This window comes from Colius striatus, chromosome 1 (genome assembly GCF_028858725.1).
Source record: "Colius striatus isolate bColStr4 chromosome 1, bColStr4.1.hap1, whole genome shotgun sequence".
NCBI classification, from domain to species: Eukaryota; Metazoa; Chordata; class Aves; order Coliiformes; family Coliidae; genus Colius; species Colius striatus.
The window spans coordinates 191,008,012-191,027,831 of NC_084759.1; the positions used below are offsets into that span (position 1 = coordinate 191,008,012).

Below are 19,820 nucleotides of genomic sequence, written 5' to 3' on the forward strand. Positions count from 1 at the left end.
TTCAAAAGGCTTCTTCTAGTTATTTACTCAGCCCTGGCTGCTGGGTAATTTCTTTAAGTTTCTTTTTGTTGAGTTCCTAAATAAATGGAGTATATTCGCTACCTAATGGCAGCTGTTATAATACAAAATTTCTGCCATTAGAATTGTGACCATCTTTTGAAAGTGCCTGTGGAAATGTTTTCAAGCAAACAAATACACTGCTGAGCACCCTCCATCCAAAACCTTTGTCTGTAATGCTGAGAAGGAATGTGCGAGAGTGAACTCAACAAACACAAATGGGAAGGACGTGGCCGTTTACAGCCCAGATCTCTTCCTCAGAGTCAACAAGGCTCAACAGCGTGGGCTTGGCAAACAGCCTGGTTTGTTTGAAGAAAACCTTGGAAATGAACTTGAAAAGAGAACACCTCTGTTTTACCTGCATATGCTCTCTCTGTGTTTGCTTCACAGTTCCGTGCTGCGAACTGCCTTCTTGCTCCTGCTGCTCATCAGTGCCACCTGGCTGCTGGGGCTGATGGCCGTCAACAGCGACGTCATGACCTTCCACTATCTCTTTGCCATTTTTAGCTGCCTGCAGGTAAGTTGGTTGGCATCTTGGCCATGACAGGCCTTGGTGAGCACACTGCTGCACCCAGACCTCCAAAAATGTGCTAAACCTCAACTGACTTAAGAACAACAGAGATGTCAAGTACAATTTTTGCCCTCTTTTCTCAGAAAGGGTTATTTTCACCAATACCATAACTTTGAGCGTCTGCATCTCTCACAGTTAGTCATTCTAAAGATAAGTGCTCTACTGTTGGAACCTGTGACTGATAAATAACAGTAGGCAATTATACCTCTGTCTTTCTAGAGACAAAATCTTGGTTAGTGTCTTCTGTGCGCTCATTGTTAAGTTGTTTTGTTGCTCCTGCAAACAAGAGACTGTTTTGTTTCACCCAGGGTGGATGGCTCCAAGTTCAAGGCTTTCACAAATTAACTAGGACTGGGTTGCACATCCTAGCATACACACTTCTTGATTAAGTATTCAGAAAGTAGTTATTTGTGAGAGACTTGTCACAGAAGTAGTAGTCCTGAGGCTTCACATTGGTCGCAACTGGAGTGTGACTGAGGATAGCAGTAACCGTCACAAATGTCTGCAGCACTGAACCAGCTATTATTAGCAGGACATTCATCAGCTGCAGCACAACAGCCACAAATTGCAATCAAAGAGCAAATGAAGTCAGATGAATCTCTTCTAGAGATGACTTTCCATGGCCTGGAAACACACCAGATGGGCCAGTCTAGAACAAGGCTGTTTTACCACTGATACTGGTGTGCTCTGAAATAAATACACCTACTCAGGCTGTAAAACCAGACTGGAACAAGCCTAAAATAAAATGGAATATATATAATGAATATATCTGTATAAAAATAACATATGTAATAAAATATATTATATTTCTATTTTATTGAAATATAAAGCTGATGAGAGGCAGGAGAGTGAGCAGCTGGAATACTCCAGACCTACCCAGAGAGGAACAGTGCTATGTGGCATTTCACGTCATTGCCTTCTTTGAACTTGTATTTTTAAAGAGATATTTATGTGAATTTTATTAATGAATAATCCCAAAGTGCCAAAGCCAGCTAAGATTGCATTTGATTGAATGTTTAGAAAGCAAGCTTCAAACTTAAAATTACTGTAAGTCAATGGCTTTGGCTGAAATCATGAAGTGCAGGCAGCTTGTGATGTTGGTACAGCTGCAACTTCATGAGTAATTGACTTCTATATACTATATCTCCAACCAAAATTGATAACAATTTGGCAGCTGCATGAATTCCCTCAGAGCAAATATATCTGAAGGCACACACGTGTGTGCCCCTGCCCCCAGGAAAAGCTGTTAATGCATGTTCCTGGCAGCTAACAACTGCCCAGCCCTGGGGTTTTAGTGATTTTCCCACCAGGAGCTATTGCAGAACCATGGAATGTGTGGGGCAAAAGTTGGGACATCTCTGCCCCTAGTAGCCCTTCACCTCTCACAAGGCTTTCTAAAACTTCTCTTAGCAAGGACACCTACCACAGAAGTTCCCCATTTCCAGAGGTTTTCTCTAAAGCCTATGATATTTTTTTAATGCTCTGACTGGTTTTGTGTCATCATTGGTGTAAAAACTCTAAAATCTTAATGCAAATACAACCCTGAAACTCAAAGTGCCTCAAAGTGTCCTGAAAGTGTCTTCCAGAGGGACATCAAGGTCCTCACTGGAGATTTTGAAGAGAAAGTTTCTTCCCAAACGACAAGGAAGGGTTGCATTTACCACAAGCTCAGCTCTATGAATCCCAGAGGAACACATCATTGTGTGTATTTTCCCAGGCCTTCTATGCACATCTGAACTTAGAAACCATATAAAGAAGTGTGAGGAGATCAGTCAGTGCCATTTCAGTCAAAGACAGAAAATGGTTATTGCTACTGAAATCACAGGCTATGAACTAGAATTCAAGGATTGTTTCAAAATGGCTCTTCTCTTAATATCTGTATTTGCAGTCTGGTAGTAATGAATTATTTACATTTATTCTTCCTCTCTCTAAAATGATCCAGGGGCTGTTCATTTTCTTCTTCCACTGCGTATTTAACAAAGAAGTCAGGAAGCACTTGAAAAACACTTTAACTGGGAAGAAACCTCTTCCAGATGATTCCACTGCAACAAGAGCTACATTATTAACTGTAAGGAAAAAAACACAGGGAAGAAAACCATCCTCTTGCTGGTAGGAGTTACCTAAAATAATTTTACAGGTGGCTAAAAAAGTCCATAACTAAGTGAATTGTCTGACTGCTCTCAGTGACTCTTACGAAGATTCCTGATGGCCTGTCTCAAAAGTTGTGTTTACTATTTGAACCAAAACTTTTGGAAGGATTATTTTCCTCAGCACCAAAACCCACTTGGTTCTATCAAAACATAAAACGTTCATGGGTAACGTGGGCTTTTGGTAGGATCGTTCACTCTTGCTTTTTGTCTTTTTGTTTCTCCCTTCAGCGATCCCTGAACTGTAACAACACATACATAGAAGAGCCAAATATGTATCGCACCACCCTCGGGGAATCCACTGTCTCCCTAGAAAGCACCGTCAGGTCAGCCAAGAGCCACAATAGCTACCTTGCTTATATTCTCAGGTAATCAGGTGGCAGGTGCATGGCTTTCGGGTGCTTGCCTTTCCCTTTTCGTGTGGAGAACAGAAATGTTGTGGTTCAAGTGCTATTTGTTTGATGTCTTAGTAGCTCTGGTTTCTGTGACTGTTGTTTTCTTCTGTGCGTTTTCTTTTGCATGCATCTTGTGTGGGGAGTTCCAGCAGTGCAGTGGTTAACAGAGCCTTGATGTTAAGCCTAATGGGCCATGGTGCTTGCCTGTTAAAATTCAGACATGTCTCAGGAAGTGCAGTTTAGCTTTAACTCTAGGCTTTCTCAGCATGTGATTCAGGTGGCCAAAGGCAGACAGTTGCATTAGGATAACCTCTGTCTTGCTGCAGAAGTGACCATCTTGGCAATCAAGCAAAGGCTGACTAGAGTGCGCTGCAGCTATCTGCAGAATCTCATCTGCATGTCTACCTTGTTGCTAAGAGCAGGCAAATGACCAAGAAAGTTATCCTCTGCTTTTATTCTCAAAGGGATGAGGCTGCTCATAAGCTCAGTGGATCCTCAAGTCAAGCAAGGGCGGGTCAGACTGAAGCAGATTCCTCCATTTTTCATAGGAATCCATCAAAAGCCAATGGTAAGAATTATTTCTAAATGCTTTGACTCTTGTAGTTGTGCACCTTCTCCTTCTTGGCACTTTTTTCAAAGGCTTCTGTAATAGGAGGAATAGTTGGTCCCACTTGACGTGTCTCATTCTCGTTACCCTCTTGGCACAACGAGCAAGGCAATGGCTCCCTTACCGGGGAATCGTGGCATCCTGGAAATACTGTGCATCTGCTTCTTGGGATGGTTCAGTTTCATCTCACAGCTGTCGACAGTTTCTGACATCCCCTTTCTTCCTCACAACTCATGTGTTGTTGCTCTTGATTTTTAATTGGAGACCTTTTACCGTTTGAGACCTTGGGGCAATGTCCTCCTTTACTGCTGTGTGTTTTGTACAAGAAAGTGAGAAGTGCCTCTTGTCTGATTTCCACTCACTTGGGTCTTGACAATAAATTTTGTTGCCTTTTAGCAGTTTTAAATGTTTTTAAGTGCATTTGCAGATTCTTGGTATTTCTGGGTACCTTGGTTTGCCTGTATGTTGTGTTGATTGAAATCCTATGGAGTTACTGTCCTATATACTGATTAGGGTTAGAAAGCGTCCCCATTGTGTTCTGTACCTCCTGTGCACATAAATGGTCCTGCCCAGCACCACAGCCTAGCAGTTGTGCCTCCTGTAATTGCTTAGATGGATGCCACGGTCCTCGTGAGGTAATCCTACATACACTTACAGATTCAAGAGTTCGTTCCTGGCATGGCCTAAACCAGACACCTGCCTTTTCTTTCTCCTTGTGTATTTGTCAGATGGATCCGTTCAGCTCCTGTCCACACTCTCATTGCTGTGTTTCCCTTTCCCACATTTGCAGAGCACGACTCAGACTCCGACAGTGAGCTGTCCCTCGATGAGCACAGCAGCTCCTATGCCTCCTCCCATTCCTCTGACAGCGAGGAGGATGGGCTCGAGACAGAGAAACAGTGGAACACATCTGCCTCCAAAAATAATGAGCATGGCCCACTCCACAGCACACCCAAAGGTACCCCAGTGCGAGGGCAGAGCAATGGATTTAGTCCCTTCTGTAAAATAGCTTTAGAGAGTAGGTGGGACAAATTTGCCAGACTACCATACGGCTATGACAGCATCCCAACTGCTGTGCCTTGCTTGTCCACAGATCCTCGTCTCCAGCTTAGAGATCTTTCTTACTCCCAAAGGCTTCTTCACAGGCGTGACTGAGCACAAATAAAAGGATACTCGAGGGAATCTGTGACTTGTGATGCTCAGGCAGAGAGTGGGTTTTGCAAGTGGGTCTCCACAGCACTTGTAAATGGGGCTACCCAGCCAGCAAAGTCTCATGGGAAGGAAGGAGAAGAAGAGGAAGAAGCTGATTGTTTTGAGGGCAGGGGGAAAAAATGCCTGCCTCTCCTCCTGCAGTACAGGGGTGTGAATTTAGTGGTGTCAGGAAGGTCCTGGACCTAAACAGTTGGAGATTATTGACCATGAATATCAGTACTGTGTGGCAAGGTGTAGGCATTCCTAGGCATAATTCGTCTTGTCCTAAAGATAAGTCAGCTTTGACTGACAGACATCCAGGCTGTGTGCTGGTCTTCTGCACGGGCACAGCACAAAGTGCATTGGGTGCCCTCACCCTTCAGAAACCAACCTCCTCGAGGGGCTGGTGGGATCATCATCCCTGCAGAGCTGAGAGGGCAGGATTGTCTCACGCTTCTCTGTAATAGAGCCAGCAACCCAGCTCTGGAAAGGGTTTGGACACCCTGCCATCCTACCACATGTGTTTTCTGGGGGTTGCAGTTCAGCAAGGATCACCTTAAAGATTGCTGTAGTTTGACACACAAGTCTTCCCCAGCCCCCGGGAGCAGGACTGCCTAGGGAGCAGTTGAGAGAACATACCAGAAGAAGTTTCCGAGCTCGTATTTCTTTGCATTGCAGTCGATGTCCTTCCCAATCATGTGAAACCCTATTGGCCCACAGAGTGCGTGACGGCCAGCGACAGCGAGGATCCCGGCGCCAAGCAGAAGCTCAAAGTCGAGACCAAAGTCAACGTGGAACTTCACAGGGAAAGCCAAGTGAACCACGGCAGCGAAGTGCCACCGGACACGGAGAACGACGGGCAGCAGAAGGAGAACAGGCCTCTGGCCCACCAGAACAACCAGCAGCCGGAGCAGAGGAAAGGTAGTGCAGGCAGCCTAGCCTCACAGCCACACTAGAGGCCGTGGGGATAGTGGGCATTAAGTGCTTCATAAGGGAGCTCCATCAGGGAAGGACACTTTCAAATGGCTCCAACCTATGCCACCAGATACACCATGGGAAGCTAGTAGGTAGTTGCTGAAGTCTAATCTTCTGGGTTTGAAATAAAGTGATAATCCAGAAGTCTGATTAAGAAATAGAAAATGCCACTTCTTGGATGTGTTCAGCTCGATAAATGAAATTACTGGTGTGTTTCAAAATTCTCATGATTCTCTCTGTTCCATTAACAGGCATCTTAAAAAATAAAGTCACCTACCCTCCCCCACTGGTGGATAAGAATATGAAGAACCGGCTGCGGGAAAAGCTGTCAGATTACAACCAGACCACGATCTCCTCCAGGACTGCTTCCCTGGGGACCAACGACGGGATGCGCTCTCCCTCGGACTCGGGGGTGACAGTGAAGAATGCTCGGAGGGAGCAGTCTCGGGACCAGCTCAACGGCGTGGCCATGAACCTCCATGTAGGGACAGGACATGCTGACACCTCAGACTCAGAGTAAGTGCTGCAGTGGGATGCCCTGGCAGACTTCCCATGGCTCTGGCATCTCTCTCCACTTTCCAACTCCACATGAGAAAGGATTTCACCTTGCGACTGGACTGGAGCCCTCCACCGGTGACTGTCCTAGTGGCTTGGCCATACCATGTCCCCAGGCCGTGGTGTTTCACTGATGAGAAGGCCACCATAGGTATCACGGGCAAGGTGCCATGACAGACACCTGTCACTGGTCCGCTGGCATGCTCTGAGTTGGCCAGCTGATGTGCTGCTGGCACTCTGGGGACTAGAGCAACCTAGCTCTGCCCTGTCATCTTGCTACTGTGCTCGGCACGGTGCTCCTGGTCACAGCTGGCAGGGCTCCCCAGCTCTAGTATCCTGGCCTCTGCCCCACTAGTGAGTAGTGCTCCATGTCAATTTGCTGTCCCCTCCCTGCCTGCTGAGCTGCCAAGGTCGGCACCTTCCCCGGCCCTTCTTGGCTGCTGCCAGGCATCTGGGATGGCTTAGCAGTGACCTGTGGCCCTGAGAGCCATGTGTGCTCTCAGAGGTGCTCTGCTTGTGGCTAACCCCTGCTCCTATTTCCGTGCCCCCAGCCCCTCACCTTCACCTGCCTTGGACCACAGGAACATTTGGGTTTCCCTCTGTTTTTCACCCGTCCTCCCCTTTCACAGCAGGGAGGGTGTTTGAGGAAATCAGAATGCAGTTATTGTGGCCAGTATCAGGGACCAAAGGAGGAGGAACAGTAGAGGGTAAACATGGAGGAGCACTTCTCCAGTAAGACCAGCCAGAGGTGCTGTGGGTGTCTGGTAGCCAGCGTGGAAGAGGGAGGCTGGTGGCAGCCTCAGGGAAGAGGACCACAGAGGAAGGCTTGTGTTTTGGTGGGGAAGGGCACTGGGCTGGGGGGAGGATGGGGTGGGCATCCAACTGGGCAGAGGGAAACCATTGCTGGGGCAGTAGAGATAGTGGCTGCAGAGAAAGGGCCATGTGAAAATCCTGACCCCAAGTGACCAGGTGCAGGATTGCCACCTGTGATAGCTGTGCACGTTTGCTGTTGTGAAACCGAGCACTAGCAAAGGGCTGAACAAGCTCTTAGCCACAGGGTGTCCTCAGAAACCTCATTGCTTGGCAGAATCCTGCCATTTAAAATGAGGACAACAGCCATTATCTGAAGTCTGCACAAACATTTCATGCATATAGTCTCATTTTTGTTGCTACTAAAAATAGTCTCATTCTTTCTCCGAATGGAGAGAAGATTTCTCACTCAGCTTTAACTCTGATATTGTCCCACCATGCTTTGGACACCACTATTGTCTGGGTGCACAGGCTATTCCCAGCTCACTATAAAAGGATATCTTTGGGTAGTTGGGAACTGGCTGGTTAAATATATGAAGTATGGATACGGTTAACCAGGAAAGAGAGATGTCTTTAACAAGCAATAGCTACTTGCTGCTACCAGGTAATACGGTCATTACTGGAGAATAACTAGCCAACTTGTACTAAGCAACTGTTTGTCTCCACCTTTTGTATAATGTAAAACTCTGTTGGACGGCAGACTGCAGGAACCTGTCTGAAATGGCAGGTTTAGAACAGCTTGTGAGATCTTGCACCTTCACCTATTAGGCAAATACAAGCCCTCTCAGCACTTCCTCTAAAGAGTGCATCCCTTGGGAACAGCCTGCAGTTGTTTCTCCCAGTTGCTCTTCCCCTCCAGAGCAGCATCCCCCTGGCAAGCACTGTGTTGCCAGACATAGTAACTTGAGGGACCATGAGCCCTTACTAAAGAGGACTGGCTGGGTTTGGAAGGAGTGATTTGCTTGTACCTGTTGCAGTGAGGTCTCTTCTCCCAAGTAACAAGTGATAGGACAAGATGAAATGATCTCAAGTTGTACCAGGGCAGGTTTACATTGGACATTGGGATGAATTTTTTTCCTGACAGGGTTATTAAGCATTGCAATGAGCTGCCCAGGGAGGTGATGGCGTCACTATCCCTAGAGATATTCAAAAGATGCATAGATGAGGTGCTGAGGGGTATGGTTTAGTTTAGTGATGGGCCTGGCAGAGTGAGGTGACTGGTTGGACTCATTAATCTTAACGGTCTTTTGCAACCAAAATGATTCTGTGATTCTGTGAACACTGAACCTGCCTGATTACCTCTTCTCACTAACAGAGGCAGTAACGAAACTTCGATTTGAGCCATGGGGAAGCTGCGATGGCCGCGGCGCGTCCCGGACTCCTCGCTGCAGCCGCCACCACCGCCCGCAGCGGACCCTGTGGTCACGGCTGCGTGGTGGGGGGACGCGGTGGGCACCGGCTCCTGCCCGCTGCACCTCCCGCAGGCTCCTCACCGCCCGACGTCAGGCTGCTGCATGCCACTGACTGGCTGCCATCAGGCTGCTGCGTGGCACCTCCGCCCGGCGTCACCTGTGCCAAACCGCAGGGAAACAGCCCCAGGGATGCCCCGCACCGCAAACGCTGGTACCCGCCGGCACTGCGGACGGTGCTGCAGGGGCGCTGATTCCAGAGGAGAACGAGGGAAAACACGTTATCAGCGCAGTGGACCTACAGTCAGTCAGCCCATCAGCCTTAAGACAAGTACCAGGAGACGTCTTTTGTGAGGTGTTGTCCGGATACAGTGTGAACCCTTCAGTTTTCTGGGCTCTGGGGAGGAGTAACCCAACAAGTGTCCTTTCTTTTTTATGCCAGCATCTCTGTCCACCCTTCTATGGACACATTGTCTTAAGAAAAAAATGAAATCCTTTATATATATATATATATATATAAAAAGTGTAGATACTTTTATATATTTTGTATGGTGTTGCTAAAGTTCCTGTGTATATTTTACATTTATACTGATCTTCTTAATTTGATAATAGGAAATCAATGAAAAGAGGGTTTGATATTTTTTATATGAACATTGCACAATTTTACTTGAATTTGGCATTTGATAAAGTAACTGAGGTTTGCATGGAAGCCACCTTAAGATGCAGTGCAGTTTTCAAGGTAATACAGGAAAGATTACATGGAGTAATGACTGTAATTTCCAAGTTTCATTGACAGAGTGGAACACTTTAAGGACACGGTATGGTTTTTTTGTAACCTCTTCTAAAACCTACAAAAAATGTGTTTGTTTATTGGTGTTTTGACCTCTTCTCTCAAGTGCATCGAAACATTCAGCAGCTGAACTTCTGGACTTACTTAAAATAAGTCACATCTTCATCTTAAGATTCCGACACAGTCCTTGCCTGGAAGAAGTCAAAACAGTCTTTCCCTTGCCAAGCCCAAGAAAACAAGCAGTGTCGTTGTATGGCAGGTTTGGACTCTGGCCTGGCTCTGTGACAAACCAGCACTCTGCATGTCCCAAGAAGAGGGCTCTCCTCCTGTGGGGCAAGTTCTGCCTCAGGCACAGTATTTTGCTTTACTGTTAATTCGTTTTCCTCTGGAATCGGCATGTTGCTAATCACAGCAGAAGTACGAGTCCTTAAAGATGCCCAGGTTTCACTACCCAGCTCTTTGACAAAGTCCCGGCCCTCTTGGTATTTCATAGAGCACATAGGAGGCCTAAGGCTTCCTGTTTCCCAGCAGATCACACTGATTTCACCTATATAGGAAAGCTGAGTGTGGCCTGGCTGCATTTACAAGAAAAGGAAGAAGGAGATGTGCAGAAGTGTGCGTAGAGCAGCGTGGGCAGCGTGGTGCTGGCAGCTCCCTGGTGCTGCAGCCTGCCCTGGGCCCTGCCACCAAGCCTGGCAGGGCTCCTCGCTCCCTGCAGCACCCTGTGGGGTAAAACCCTGTCTTTTGGTCCTGTAACTGTGTATGTGTGAAAGGGAAAACACAGACAATCAGGCCAAATTAAATGAAATGCAGGGGTTGAGGACAAAAGTGAAATGCCATACACTGTAATCTTGGTTTCATTGTATTCCTGTGCATTTTCAATTGTATGGAGGAGGCCTTTGGAAGGGGGGAGGGAGGAATGGTGCTGTTCCTTTAAATATTATGCAACATATTGTGTGACATTTTCTGACTGAGAAAAAGTTTTGAATGTTTTAGGGGTCTGGCACTTGGCTGTGTGCTCAGGCGTTGTGTATAACCCCCGCTAGTTGTTTTTACATCTGTGTATGTATATTTTGTCCCAGTGAGATGTAGGTAGTTTTTATTTTGATCAGAATTGTTGCAGTAAATGAGGGTCAGTTGTATTAATGACAAAAAAAAAAAATTAAAACCTATTTTTATGACTTTTTAAAAGCTTTATGGCAGATTAGACACTGGAGGTTGGTTTTTTAACAAATGTATATTTATTAATGTGCAGAACACTGGAATTGCAGCACAGATGAAAGGAGAATTTACAATAAATTAAGAAGGGTTTTTTTGAACTTGTTGCTCTGGTGGTTTGTTTTAAGTACAGTACAGATGCTGAGGCTCCAAATGGCATTTCCTGGGGTTTAGAAAGTAACAAGAGGGGGGTATAAGGGTACCCATTGCTCTGACCGAGGAAGCAGAGGCTGGATGTTTCCAGACCCAGGTAGCTTCTTGTAGGCAGGTCACTTGGATAGAGGTGTCTCTGTCTACCCCCCTTCCAGCCCGGGGTACTGCCACATGAATTGTGTTTGAGGCCAGACCCACAGCATTCCTCACACCTGGGAATTAAAACTGCCTCGCCTGACCTGGAGGAAAGCTCTGGGCTTAGAAAACAAGAGGGGAGCTCGAGTTGGGGAGGCAGCCAGCCCAGCCCGTGAAAGCCTGCAACCAGGAGTATTGTGGGACTTTCTTGGCTACATTGTTGGCTTTCTCAAGCCAACTAAGGCCAAGCCATGGTCTTACCCACTCTGTACTTTCCAGACTGTTTTGCAAGTCTTTGTTCACAGGTCTCACGAGGCACAGCAGTGACCAACACACTTCTGCCAGCTTTCTGGAAAAAAAAGTATTTCTCACTGTAATCTGGACAGATTTCTGTAAATGTCCCTAAACATTAGGCAATAAACTAGGAAGGTGTGAGGTTGAGGAAGAAAACAAGGTTACCGTCATGCTTTAGGGGCAAAAATCAGTGACAGGATCTTCAATTTGCAAATAGCTCTGCCAAAACTTGCCAATGAACAGACCCAAGCACTTAGCCCCAAGGGGAAACTGTTACGAATTTTATTGTACCTGTTCGGGGTTTTTTGTGGAAGGCTGATACTTGAGTTTGTTTTCAAGGATTAGTTTGCTGTGGAAAAGCATAAATAAGCCTCAGGCCTTCACATAAGCAAAACAGTTGCAGGACAGCCCAGCCTGTGATCATGTCTCCTGTAACCAACAGCAGATGTTTAGGAAAAGGGGTTTGCCTGCCACAGGTTACACAGAAAGGTGTCCCCAGCAGCATGCAGAGCCCCCAGCCCGCTGCAGCTTGGGCCTCCCTGGCAGGAAGGCTTGTCCTTATTGTTGCAAAACATTTTGTGACAAAACATTGCAGACCATTTTTTCCTCCAATAACATGTCCTGTTGTGTTTTGGACCCGTGTTAAGAGTCTGGTACCCAGTGGTCTGCCTGGTTCAGTCACAAGCAGCAAGTTCTTACCCATCTTCAGCTTCATCCCTGTCCCTTGTGATGGACACCTTTGCTGCCTGCACCACAACAGGTGGGGAGCAATCATTCCTCTGTCACCTTATCCGGGTCAGAGAGGAAGACAGGCTCCATCCTAGAGCACTTGGGTTGTTTCTTTCCACCCAAACAGTTCAGAGCTTTGTAATTGTTCCTTGCTCAGAAACTCTGCTGTACCTTTCAGCCTTCCTGCTCTTCTTCTCCTCCTGCCCAGGTCCAATGTAGCCTTTCTGGAGATGGAAGAGAGAGAGAGAGAGGAGAAGCCAGAGCAGCCCACATAATGCCAGTGGCACACCTACCAACAACCAAAACCAAGCAATCTTTTTTTTTTAAGTAATCCCCATTTCATTCCTTTTTCCTGTTCTAATCTTTACAATGACATTTGACCTAAGCACATTGTAAGGAAAGGTACTGCAGAAGAGCTGCACCAATGGCATGGTAAGGCTGCTGTAACCTAAGCTATTGCATAGCCCAGCTGCTCCATCATCTCAGGATACTTGGAGGTTTGCCTAATGTCCTTAAAAATCTAAATACTGATTCCAGTACATCTGTGAGCAGCCTGTAATAGCCCTTCCCAGTATGAGGAGTTAGTTTGTCCATTTGTGTGTCATACTTAGACACAGAGCTGGCTCAGCTGCAGAAGATGCTCTTGCCGAGGTCCAGAGGGCTGCTGTAGAGAGGAGACTCCCCTGGCAGCCCTGGCCAGATGCTATCATTTTGCACACCAATATTAGCAGGGCCAGTCTGGATGCATTTGGGCCTCACAGCCTCCTCTGCAGAGTTTCTGCCTTGTCTTTATGCTCCTGTTTGCTCACTTTTCCTCCATCAGTAGCCATTTGCACTGGGTTTATTTTCCATTTCAGTCTTTTGATTTTTTGATCTGTTCTTCAGCTTCTCATACTCATTCTGGACTTTTGTCCTGTCCACAAGGATGCCCGGAGTCCTTTGACAGCATCTGCAGCTTTTAGAAGCTGCCTTTTATGTCATCATTCAAACCAAGCAAAACTAAGCACAAGAGGGCTCTCTTAAAACTTCCCTTCTTGCTAAGCCAGTTTGGCACCTACCTCATATCAATTAATACCAGCCCATACTGACAATATCAACCAATTTACTGAAGATTTGTCCCCTCTGTTGCTGTTCCTTTAGCCACCATTCCAGGTATCATATTGAAGAAGAAAATTAATCTTACCTGTGTGTTGTAGAGAGATGGTGTTAATTCATTGTCTTCTAAATACTTAAAAGTATTTGAAAGCACCCCCAGGAGCCTCCTGGAGCTCTGCATTGGGCTGATATCTCCTGTCGTGGCCAGACATCTGCTGCTACCAGCCCTCTGCTCCAAGACTACTCCTTCAGACTCAAATTTTACGTACTCTGAGTGTATTTTCTTTCAAATTGATGTCTCTGAACTGGTGCTTCATCAAAGCAGATGAGGCTGCTGTGAGACCTGGGCCAGGAGACAATGCAGAGGTGGAGCTGGACCAAGCTACCCCTTATAGGAAGGACGCTGCTTAAATTGCACTTAAGCAGTCTTCCTGACAGCAACCTTGTGTCCCAGGGCCATCTGCAGCCAAAATGTAGGATCATCCCATTCCCAAGCATGGCTTAAGACTTGTGGAGCCCATCCTGACCTCCACAAAGCCATGATTTTACATGAGATCCACTCGTGAGAGAGAAATTAAAGCTCCAACTTTCCAGCTGCTAAAATAGCTGCAGTGCATCCAGTTGGGCTGCTTCCAGCATTAGTTTCTCATGAGTTGGGGCTTTTTTCTTCTCCTGCAAATATAAGAGCTTGCAAAAACACCAGCCCCTTGGGCTAATGTGTAGGACAACCTCTTGGTTTTGGTCATTTGGCAGCAGCTCTTTGGAAGTCCGTCTTGAATGAATCTGCTTGCATGTGATGCCTATATTACATTTGCCAAGCAAAGAACATAGGGTTGAGCCTGTGTAATTGTTAGAGATTAATTTGCTCAAGGAAATAATGAGCATGTGAAGTCCTGTGTGTGTATAAACAGGGAGACTGCAGCAGCAGGTCCCTGTGTATGATGTTTCCAAATGCAGCGAACATATTTATAAAGTGAGAATGACTCCAGCACCAGGTCTGCTGGGTGAGAAGCAGAGAGGGGAACAGGTGTCCCCTCAAACCCCCACAAGCAGATGCTTCCCAGCCACTGTCCCTCTGTATGGAGGTGACTGGTGGGGCAAGAGGAGGCCTTAAGGCACCAGGAAGAAGAGCCAAGGCCACAGCTGGGGCAGGAGTAAAAGGCTGAGAAAAACAGAGCGGCGAGCGAAGCTCCACAGGGCACTGCCGGAATCCCACAGAGCTCCTGGTGCCAGCAACTGCTTGCCAAGGCCAAACAGAGGCTGGCTCTGCAGTGACACACTTCCTCAGAAAGGAAACAAAACCGTGTTTACAGCACCTGGCAAGACACGTAATCAAACAGCTGTGCTGGAGCAAGCTCCCTGAAGGTACAAAGCAGTGAGCGTGTGCTCCCAGCCACGCAGCTGCCTTTCCAGGGCATGCTCAGCACATTTTACAAAGGAAAAAAAAGAACCTACAGCAGTGATTTCATTAGTTATAAAAGCAGCTCCCTAAATGCCAGCATGTTGTAACAGGGGGAAGAATAGCTGGTTTTAAAGGAAATAAATAACCTTTTCACCTGGATCCATTCCACACTGTCCCTTCAGGTCAGCAATGGCCCTCTGAATCCAGTAGAAAACAGCAGCAGCTGTGGTCAGGAGGCAGCAAAGGGAACAAGCTTCCAGGTAAAGCACTAAATCAGGAGTTGACTTTGACAAAAACTGGTACATTGTATTGCATGTTTCAATTTTGTGGATGAAACAAATGAGAGAGTCTGGAACAGTCAACACCTCAACTTCCAGCTGCACATGGAACAGGTTTTGAGCACTGCAAGGGTCAGGGAAAAGCCCTACTGGCTTAGAGTTGGTGGTTAGTCTTCCTTCTGAAGGAAAAAAAATGGGCAAACAGAAGCAAGCAGTTGGTCAGGAAGGACTGAGTTGCCGTAGCACCAAGGCACAGCAGACACATGGCTCTGCTCCACTTGGTTGTCCAAAGGAAAACACTTTCCAGACCAGCATCATCTGGGTTGTGCCAAGCACAGATCCAAAGCAGCTCACCTACTTTCCTTCTTGCTCCCTTAGACGACGTGCCAGCTCCCCGAGCAGCCATCTGTCCCAGGCCTGGCGTCCCTGCGGCAGAGCCGGAGCTCCCGAGGGGATGCCGGCGGGGTTCAGCTCCTCTCGCTGGAGCAGCCAGGACGCAGAGCCTCCCGTGTGGGGCAGAGCCCTCACCTCGCCTCCGCGGCCATGCGGGGACGTGCCGTGCATCCCCCGCGACGCGCTGCAAGCTCCGCCCGTGTTAAACCCGCCTCTCTCGAGCCGGAGGAGCCTTTGCCTACATCGGCATGCATTGTCGCTGCAGGTGCTCAGCACGGCAGCATTAGCCCCCGGGATGAGTTCTGGCCCGTTGCAATTAAGGGGTTAGATAGTCGTGGCAAGAAGTACATGAGCACGGCTGCCTGCTTTGAATTTCCAGGGTCAACTTTTTGTGCTTAGAGAGTATTTACATGTCCCTTCTGATCCAACAGTGACACTCAGCCTCTGCATTCAGAAAGGAGATAAGTTGCCAAGAGCCACTTTAAAGTCTTCAGTCTCAAGTTCTCTCCTCTCAGTAGCAAATTCTCCTTCTTTCTCTGTAATTCAAGCACTGCTTTTGTATTGCAGTGAAGAGGAGATACACCAGATGAGGACAGTCTCTGTCATGTGGCTTAAATAATGTTCAACACCTGGCTACTAATCAGGTCACAGATTTTTCTTGTGCTCTCTCCTTTGTTCAAAAAGCTAGGTGTTAAATTAGCTCAGCTTGAAATTCTTATACCATAAAACAGTTTCTTTCATGTTTTAAACCAACCTAGATTATTCTGACTTATTTTTGTATTACAATAAGTACCAATAGGACACAAATCATCTTCAATTTAAAAACCATACCTGAAACCTTACAAGCTTGTAATAAATTAATCACACAGTTTTAACACATAGAGCAAACCTGCTAACAGAGTTTGCCTGCCATGGAGCTGTTTGGTGTGACACAATCAGTAGAGTCCTCCATGTGCTCCCAGAGAGGACAGATTACAGATGAACATGTGTGAATAGTAGAAAAACCCACCTTAAATAACTACATCAAAATAAAAACTACCAGCAGGGATCTTAAATCCCCCTGATGCCTCATATTGAGTTCTCTTATTTTTGTACACCTGTTGGTTTTATGTTTATAATTTATCTTTGTCTGATGTTTATAATTTTATACAAAGCCCCATCCAGCAAAATGCAGCCACTCCAGACTGACTGAGTTTGCTTTGCCATCAGGCAGGAGCTGCAGCAGGGCTGGGGACAAAGCCTTTGAGATGTGCAGGTGACAAGGCTACTACTCATCCTGGTTTTTAATGCAAATTTCTGAAGTTCTTCAAATAAGAGAAGGAATGTTACATTGCTGGCTCTAACTCCTAGTCTCTTCTCCAGTGTTGCAGTGAGCAGCAGGCACAGCCCAGGATGGTCCTGCTGTGCTGGTGTTCATTAGCTCTGGAGAGAGCAGCAGACTGGGAGACAGAGAGGGAATCTCTACATCACCTGCCCCAGAGGAGAGGAGCACATGGGGCATCTTCTCTCCTCCAGTGGTTGGGAGTGAATGTCTTGTCTCTGTTCTCATTAAAATCAGAAAAGAACTGGATGCAGAGAGGGATGAAAAAGCTGCTCCCGTCGAGTCAATGCTACATATCTCTGTGGCTCCTCTTTCCTGCCCAGGGCTTTCCCAGAGTAAAGGAAGGATATCACCACTTGTCTGAAAGTCCAGCTTTGGTAGGACAAGCCAGATGGCCATCTGCCAGCCAGAACTGACAGTTAACAGCCTCCACAGACACTGCTTGCAGAGCATATCCAGCTCATTGCAGCCCCAGAGACACAAAGGCAGAGCCGTGCATGGACAAAGAGCACTGGTGGCATTTCTGCTGTGAGCTGCTCCAGTGCTACTGGAGAAATCAGGGACAGAGCAGTCGGGTCACTTTCCTCTGAAAACCTCTTGCTGGAAGTAGTTCTCCTGTTGCTTTCCCAAAGGAGCTGATGTGCTGTAATTACATGAGGCCGATGCTTTCCTGCGAGCATCCTCAAAAGATGGTGCTACTGAACGGGAATAGTGCTGCTGAATGATCACAGTCCAGAGTGGGGCAATCCCCTGGGAACATTTGATTTCTCCAGGTAGGATTTGAGTAAGGAGAATCTCCATGTATTTAATTGGTTTTAGACCCTTCAGACTTTCAAAGTGAGCTGAAACCTCTTTTGTGTTGAAGAAATTACTCTGTATGCTGTAAAACCACATAGAATGAATTGTCCATTAATTGACTTTTCCCATTCTCAGGTTTCTGAAACTAAGAACACAAGAGAAAAGAACAAAATCCTAGAAGATTCAGCAAGCCTAATGCAGAAATCAGTGTTCATCAGACCCCTCACATAGCCACAGAAATGTAACAATCTGGTGCTAGCTCTGGAAACAAACTAAAAATCTCCTTTTTTGCCTCCAGCCGCTCGAGAGCTCGCTGGAGTGACCATGAAAGGGACTGACCAGCACAGGGACAAAGGGGCAGCGGACGAGCAGGACCTGAACTCTAGACAGAAGCCGTGTGTTTGCCTTCTGCCAGCTGTCACCAGCTCGCTCGGACTGGCATCGCTGCCCGGTCCGGCTGGGAACGGGCTCTGGAGAGCTGCTGCCTCTGAGCGGGCTCCTCGGCGTGCTGGAGCGGCAGCAGGGCTTCCTCCGCCTTCAGCAAACCCACCCTTACAGTGACAACCCTTACAGTGTACTGGCTCGGTAAAAGCCTTTTGGGAAGGGGAGAACTGGGCTCGCTGAGCGCTCTCCCCGCGGCCGCCAGCTCCCGCGGCTGGGGCCCGGCGCGGGCCGGGTGACGCCGGTGTCCTGGAGCCTCCTGGTGCCGAAGCCCGGAACGGCAGCAGCGACGCTGCGCCCGGAGCCGCCGCCGCGGACAGTTTCCTTGTGTTTCATTCATTAAAGCGCGTCAATACATAGAAATGCAGAGGAAGCATTTTTGAAGGCTAAACTGGCCATGGTTGCAAGTATGTTCCTCATCAGTGGGACGCCCCCTTCACCCACTCTCACCATCTAAGTTGACCTGCTTCTGCAAGTGGGTTGCACTAGGTGATCTCTAAAGATCCTTTCCAACCCTACCATTCTATGATTCTATAATCTCCCAACTGCATGCTACCACGATGCTCGTAACACCCACCTTTTCCAGGATGAGGTCAGTCTCTATCCCCTCAAACATTTTTCTCCCTGTTTCTTGCATGGAAACCAAATCCTTTTCCTTGGCTTACCTGTTTAAGGGTTTTTGGCCTTGGTAGTAGTCAGGGCTATTGGTCCATCTTTGCTCAGAGAAACTAAACAACCTGCATTTATTTAAATAAGCCAGCATCTGAGGCATTCAGAGAAATGTACAATTTCAGCCTGCCTTTCTCTGATCCGTGTTCATCCTTACTGACAGATCAGTTGGCTCCAACCTCCCAGCCCACACACAATGTTTTTGCCACAGCCTCACTCCACATCAGCTTTTCACTTTTGCCCTTTTCCCTTGAACAGCCTCTTGCCTCAGAAGATCCTTCCAGCATACCACACTTATAGAGAAGCTGAAGAAATGCTGGTTGGTACCAGGACTAGTGGGCAGCAGACAGAAAGACTTCACCTCTGGAGGCATTTCCCACTGATACTGGTTTACTTCCATGGTGAAACCTTTTTTGGGGGGGGCAGTACCATAAATGTGACTGATAAGGGGGTCTTGTGCCTATGGAGAGCAGCCAGAGGACTCACTTTGCTGTGCACCCTCCAATATTATGTGCTCCATATTCTGAAGGGGATGCAGTCTGAGGAAGGCATTGCTGTGGAGCAGATGGTTGCAGAACCTAATGCCTTCCCATGCAAAGGGACAGCAGAGACTCATGGGAACTTCCCAACTCCAAACAAGGAATGACAAAGAGATCATGACTTGAAAGTTCTGGTTTGGGAGGAAGATGGAAGGGAAGCTGTATGCTGAACTCTGCAATGATATGACCCTGAGCTGCAGGCAGCAGAGGTCACGCTCAGACTTTTCACTCCGGTCCCATTCCCCACAGAGAGAGTCAGCACAGCTGGCTGCACAGTCATCTCCCAGTGCCCGAGGAGGGCTCAGCCTTGGACACAGGGACTGGGTGGCAATATGTGTACTACAAACCTCAATGTCACAGCCAAAAACCTGGTAGTTTTTGCTTAACCCAAGTATATCAACCCAAGTATGCAGAAAAGATAGATCTAGTCTAAAAATGAAACAAATAAGGCCTTCATAAAAACACCATGTCAGCCTCATGCCCCATCGCTTGCAGCTACAGAGAGTGAGCACATGAACACTTAATGGTGAAGTGGGAGGATGAAAGGTTCTTTCAGTCCTACAAGCAAACGTGAACACCAAGGGCCAATGCTTTTACTGACAGATCATCAACACTGAGCTGCTGCAGTGAATGAAGCCCCTCACAACCCATGTGTGTGCGAGTCCACGCCTCTCTGCAGCAGCTACCCTGGTGAAAAGTACCCTAGGACAACCCTGCTGTCCCTACACTGGGGACAGCCCTGTCCTCCAGCTCTGCAGGACCAGCTGGGGGCAGGGACACTGCTGAGAAGGAACAAAACCAGGACAACAATTAAAACAGGTTTCACACCCTTTTGTGGTAAGACTACA

General features: G+C 47.3%; 1 protein-coding gene across 2 annotated transcripts in view; it reads left to right on the plus strand.

Moving 5' to 3' along the window:
- Positions 1 to 9,343, plus strand: part of CELSR1 (cadherin EGF LAG seven-pass G-type receptor 1) — a 171,454-nt gene extending 162,111 nt beyond the window's left edge. The window contains exons 28-35 of one of the 2 annotated variants that reach the window (XM_062018502.1): positions 448 to 574; positions 2,571 to 2,696; positions 3,007 to 3,101; positions 3,635 to 3,738; positions 4,568 to 4,735; positions 5,647 to 5,889; positions 6,195 to 6,459; positions 8,624 to 9,343. In XM_062018502.1, coding sequence (XP_061874486.1) covers positions 448 to 574; positions 2,571 to 2,696; positions 3,007 to 3,101; positions 3,635 to 3,738; positions 4,568 to 4,735; positions 5,647 to 5,889; positions 6,195 to 6,459; positions 8,624 to 8,648 — 1,153 coding nt within the window. In that variant the 3' untranslated portion in view covers positions 8,649 to 9,343. The remainder of the gene's footprint in view (positions 1 to 447; positions 575 to 2,570; positions 2,697 to 3,006; positions 3,102 to 3,634; positions 3,739 to 4,567; positions 4,736 to 5,646; positions 5,890 to 6,194; positions 6,460 to 8,623) is intronic. The other variant, XM_062018495.1, reaches the window with a different exon arrangement.
- Positions 9,344 to 19,820: the final 10,477 nt, after the last annotated feature.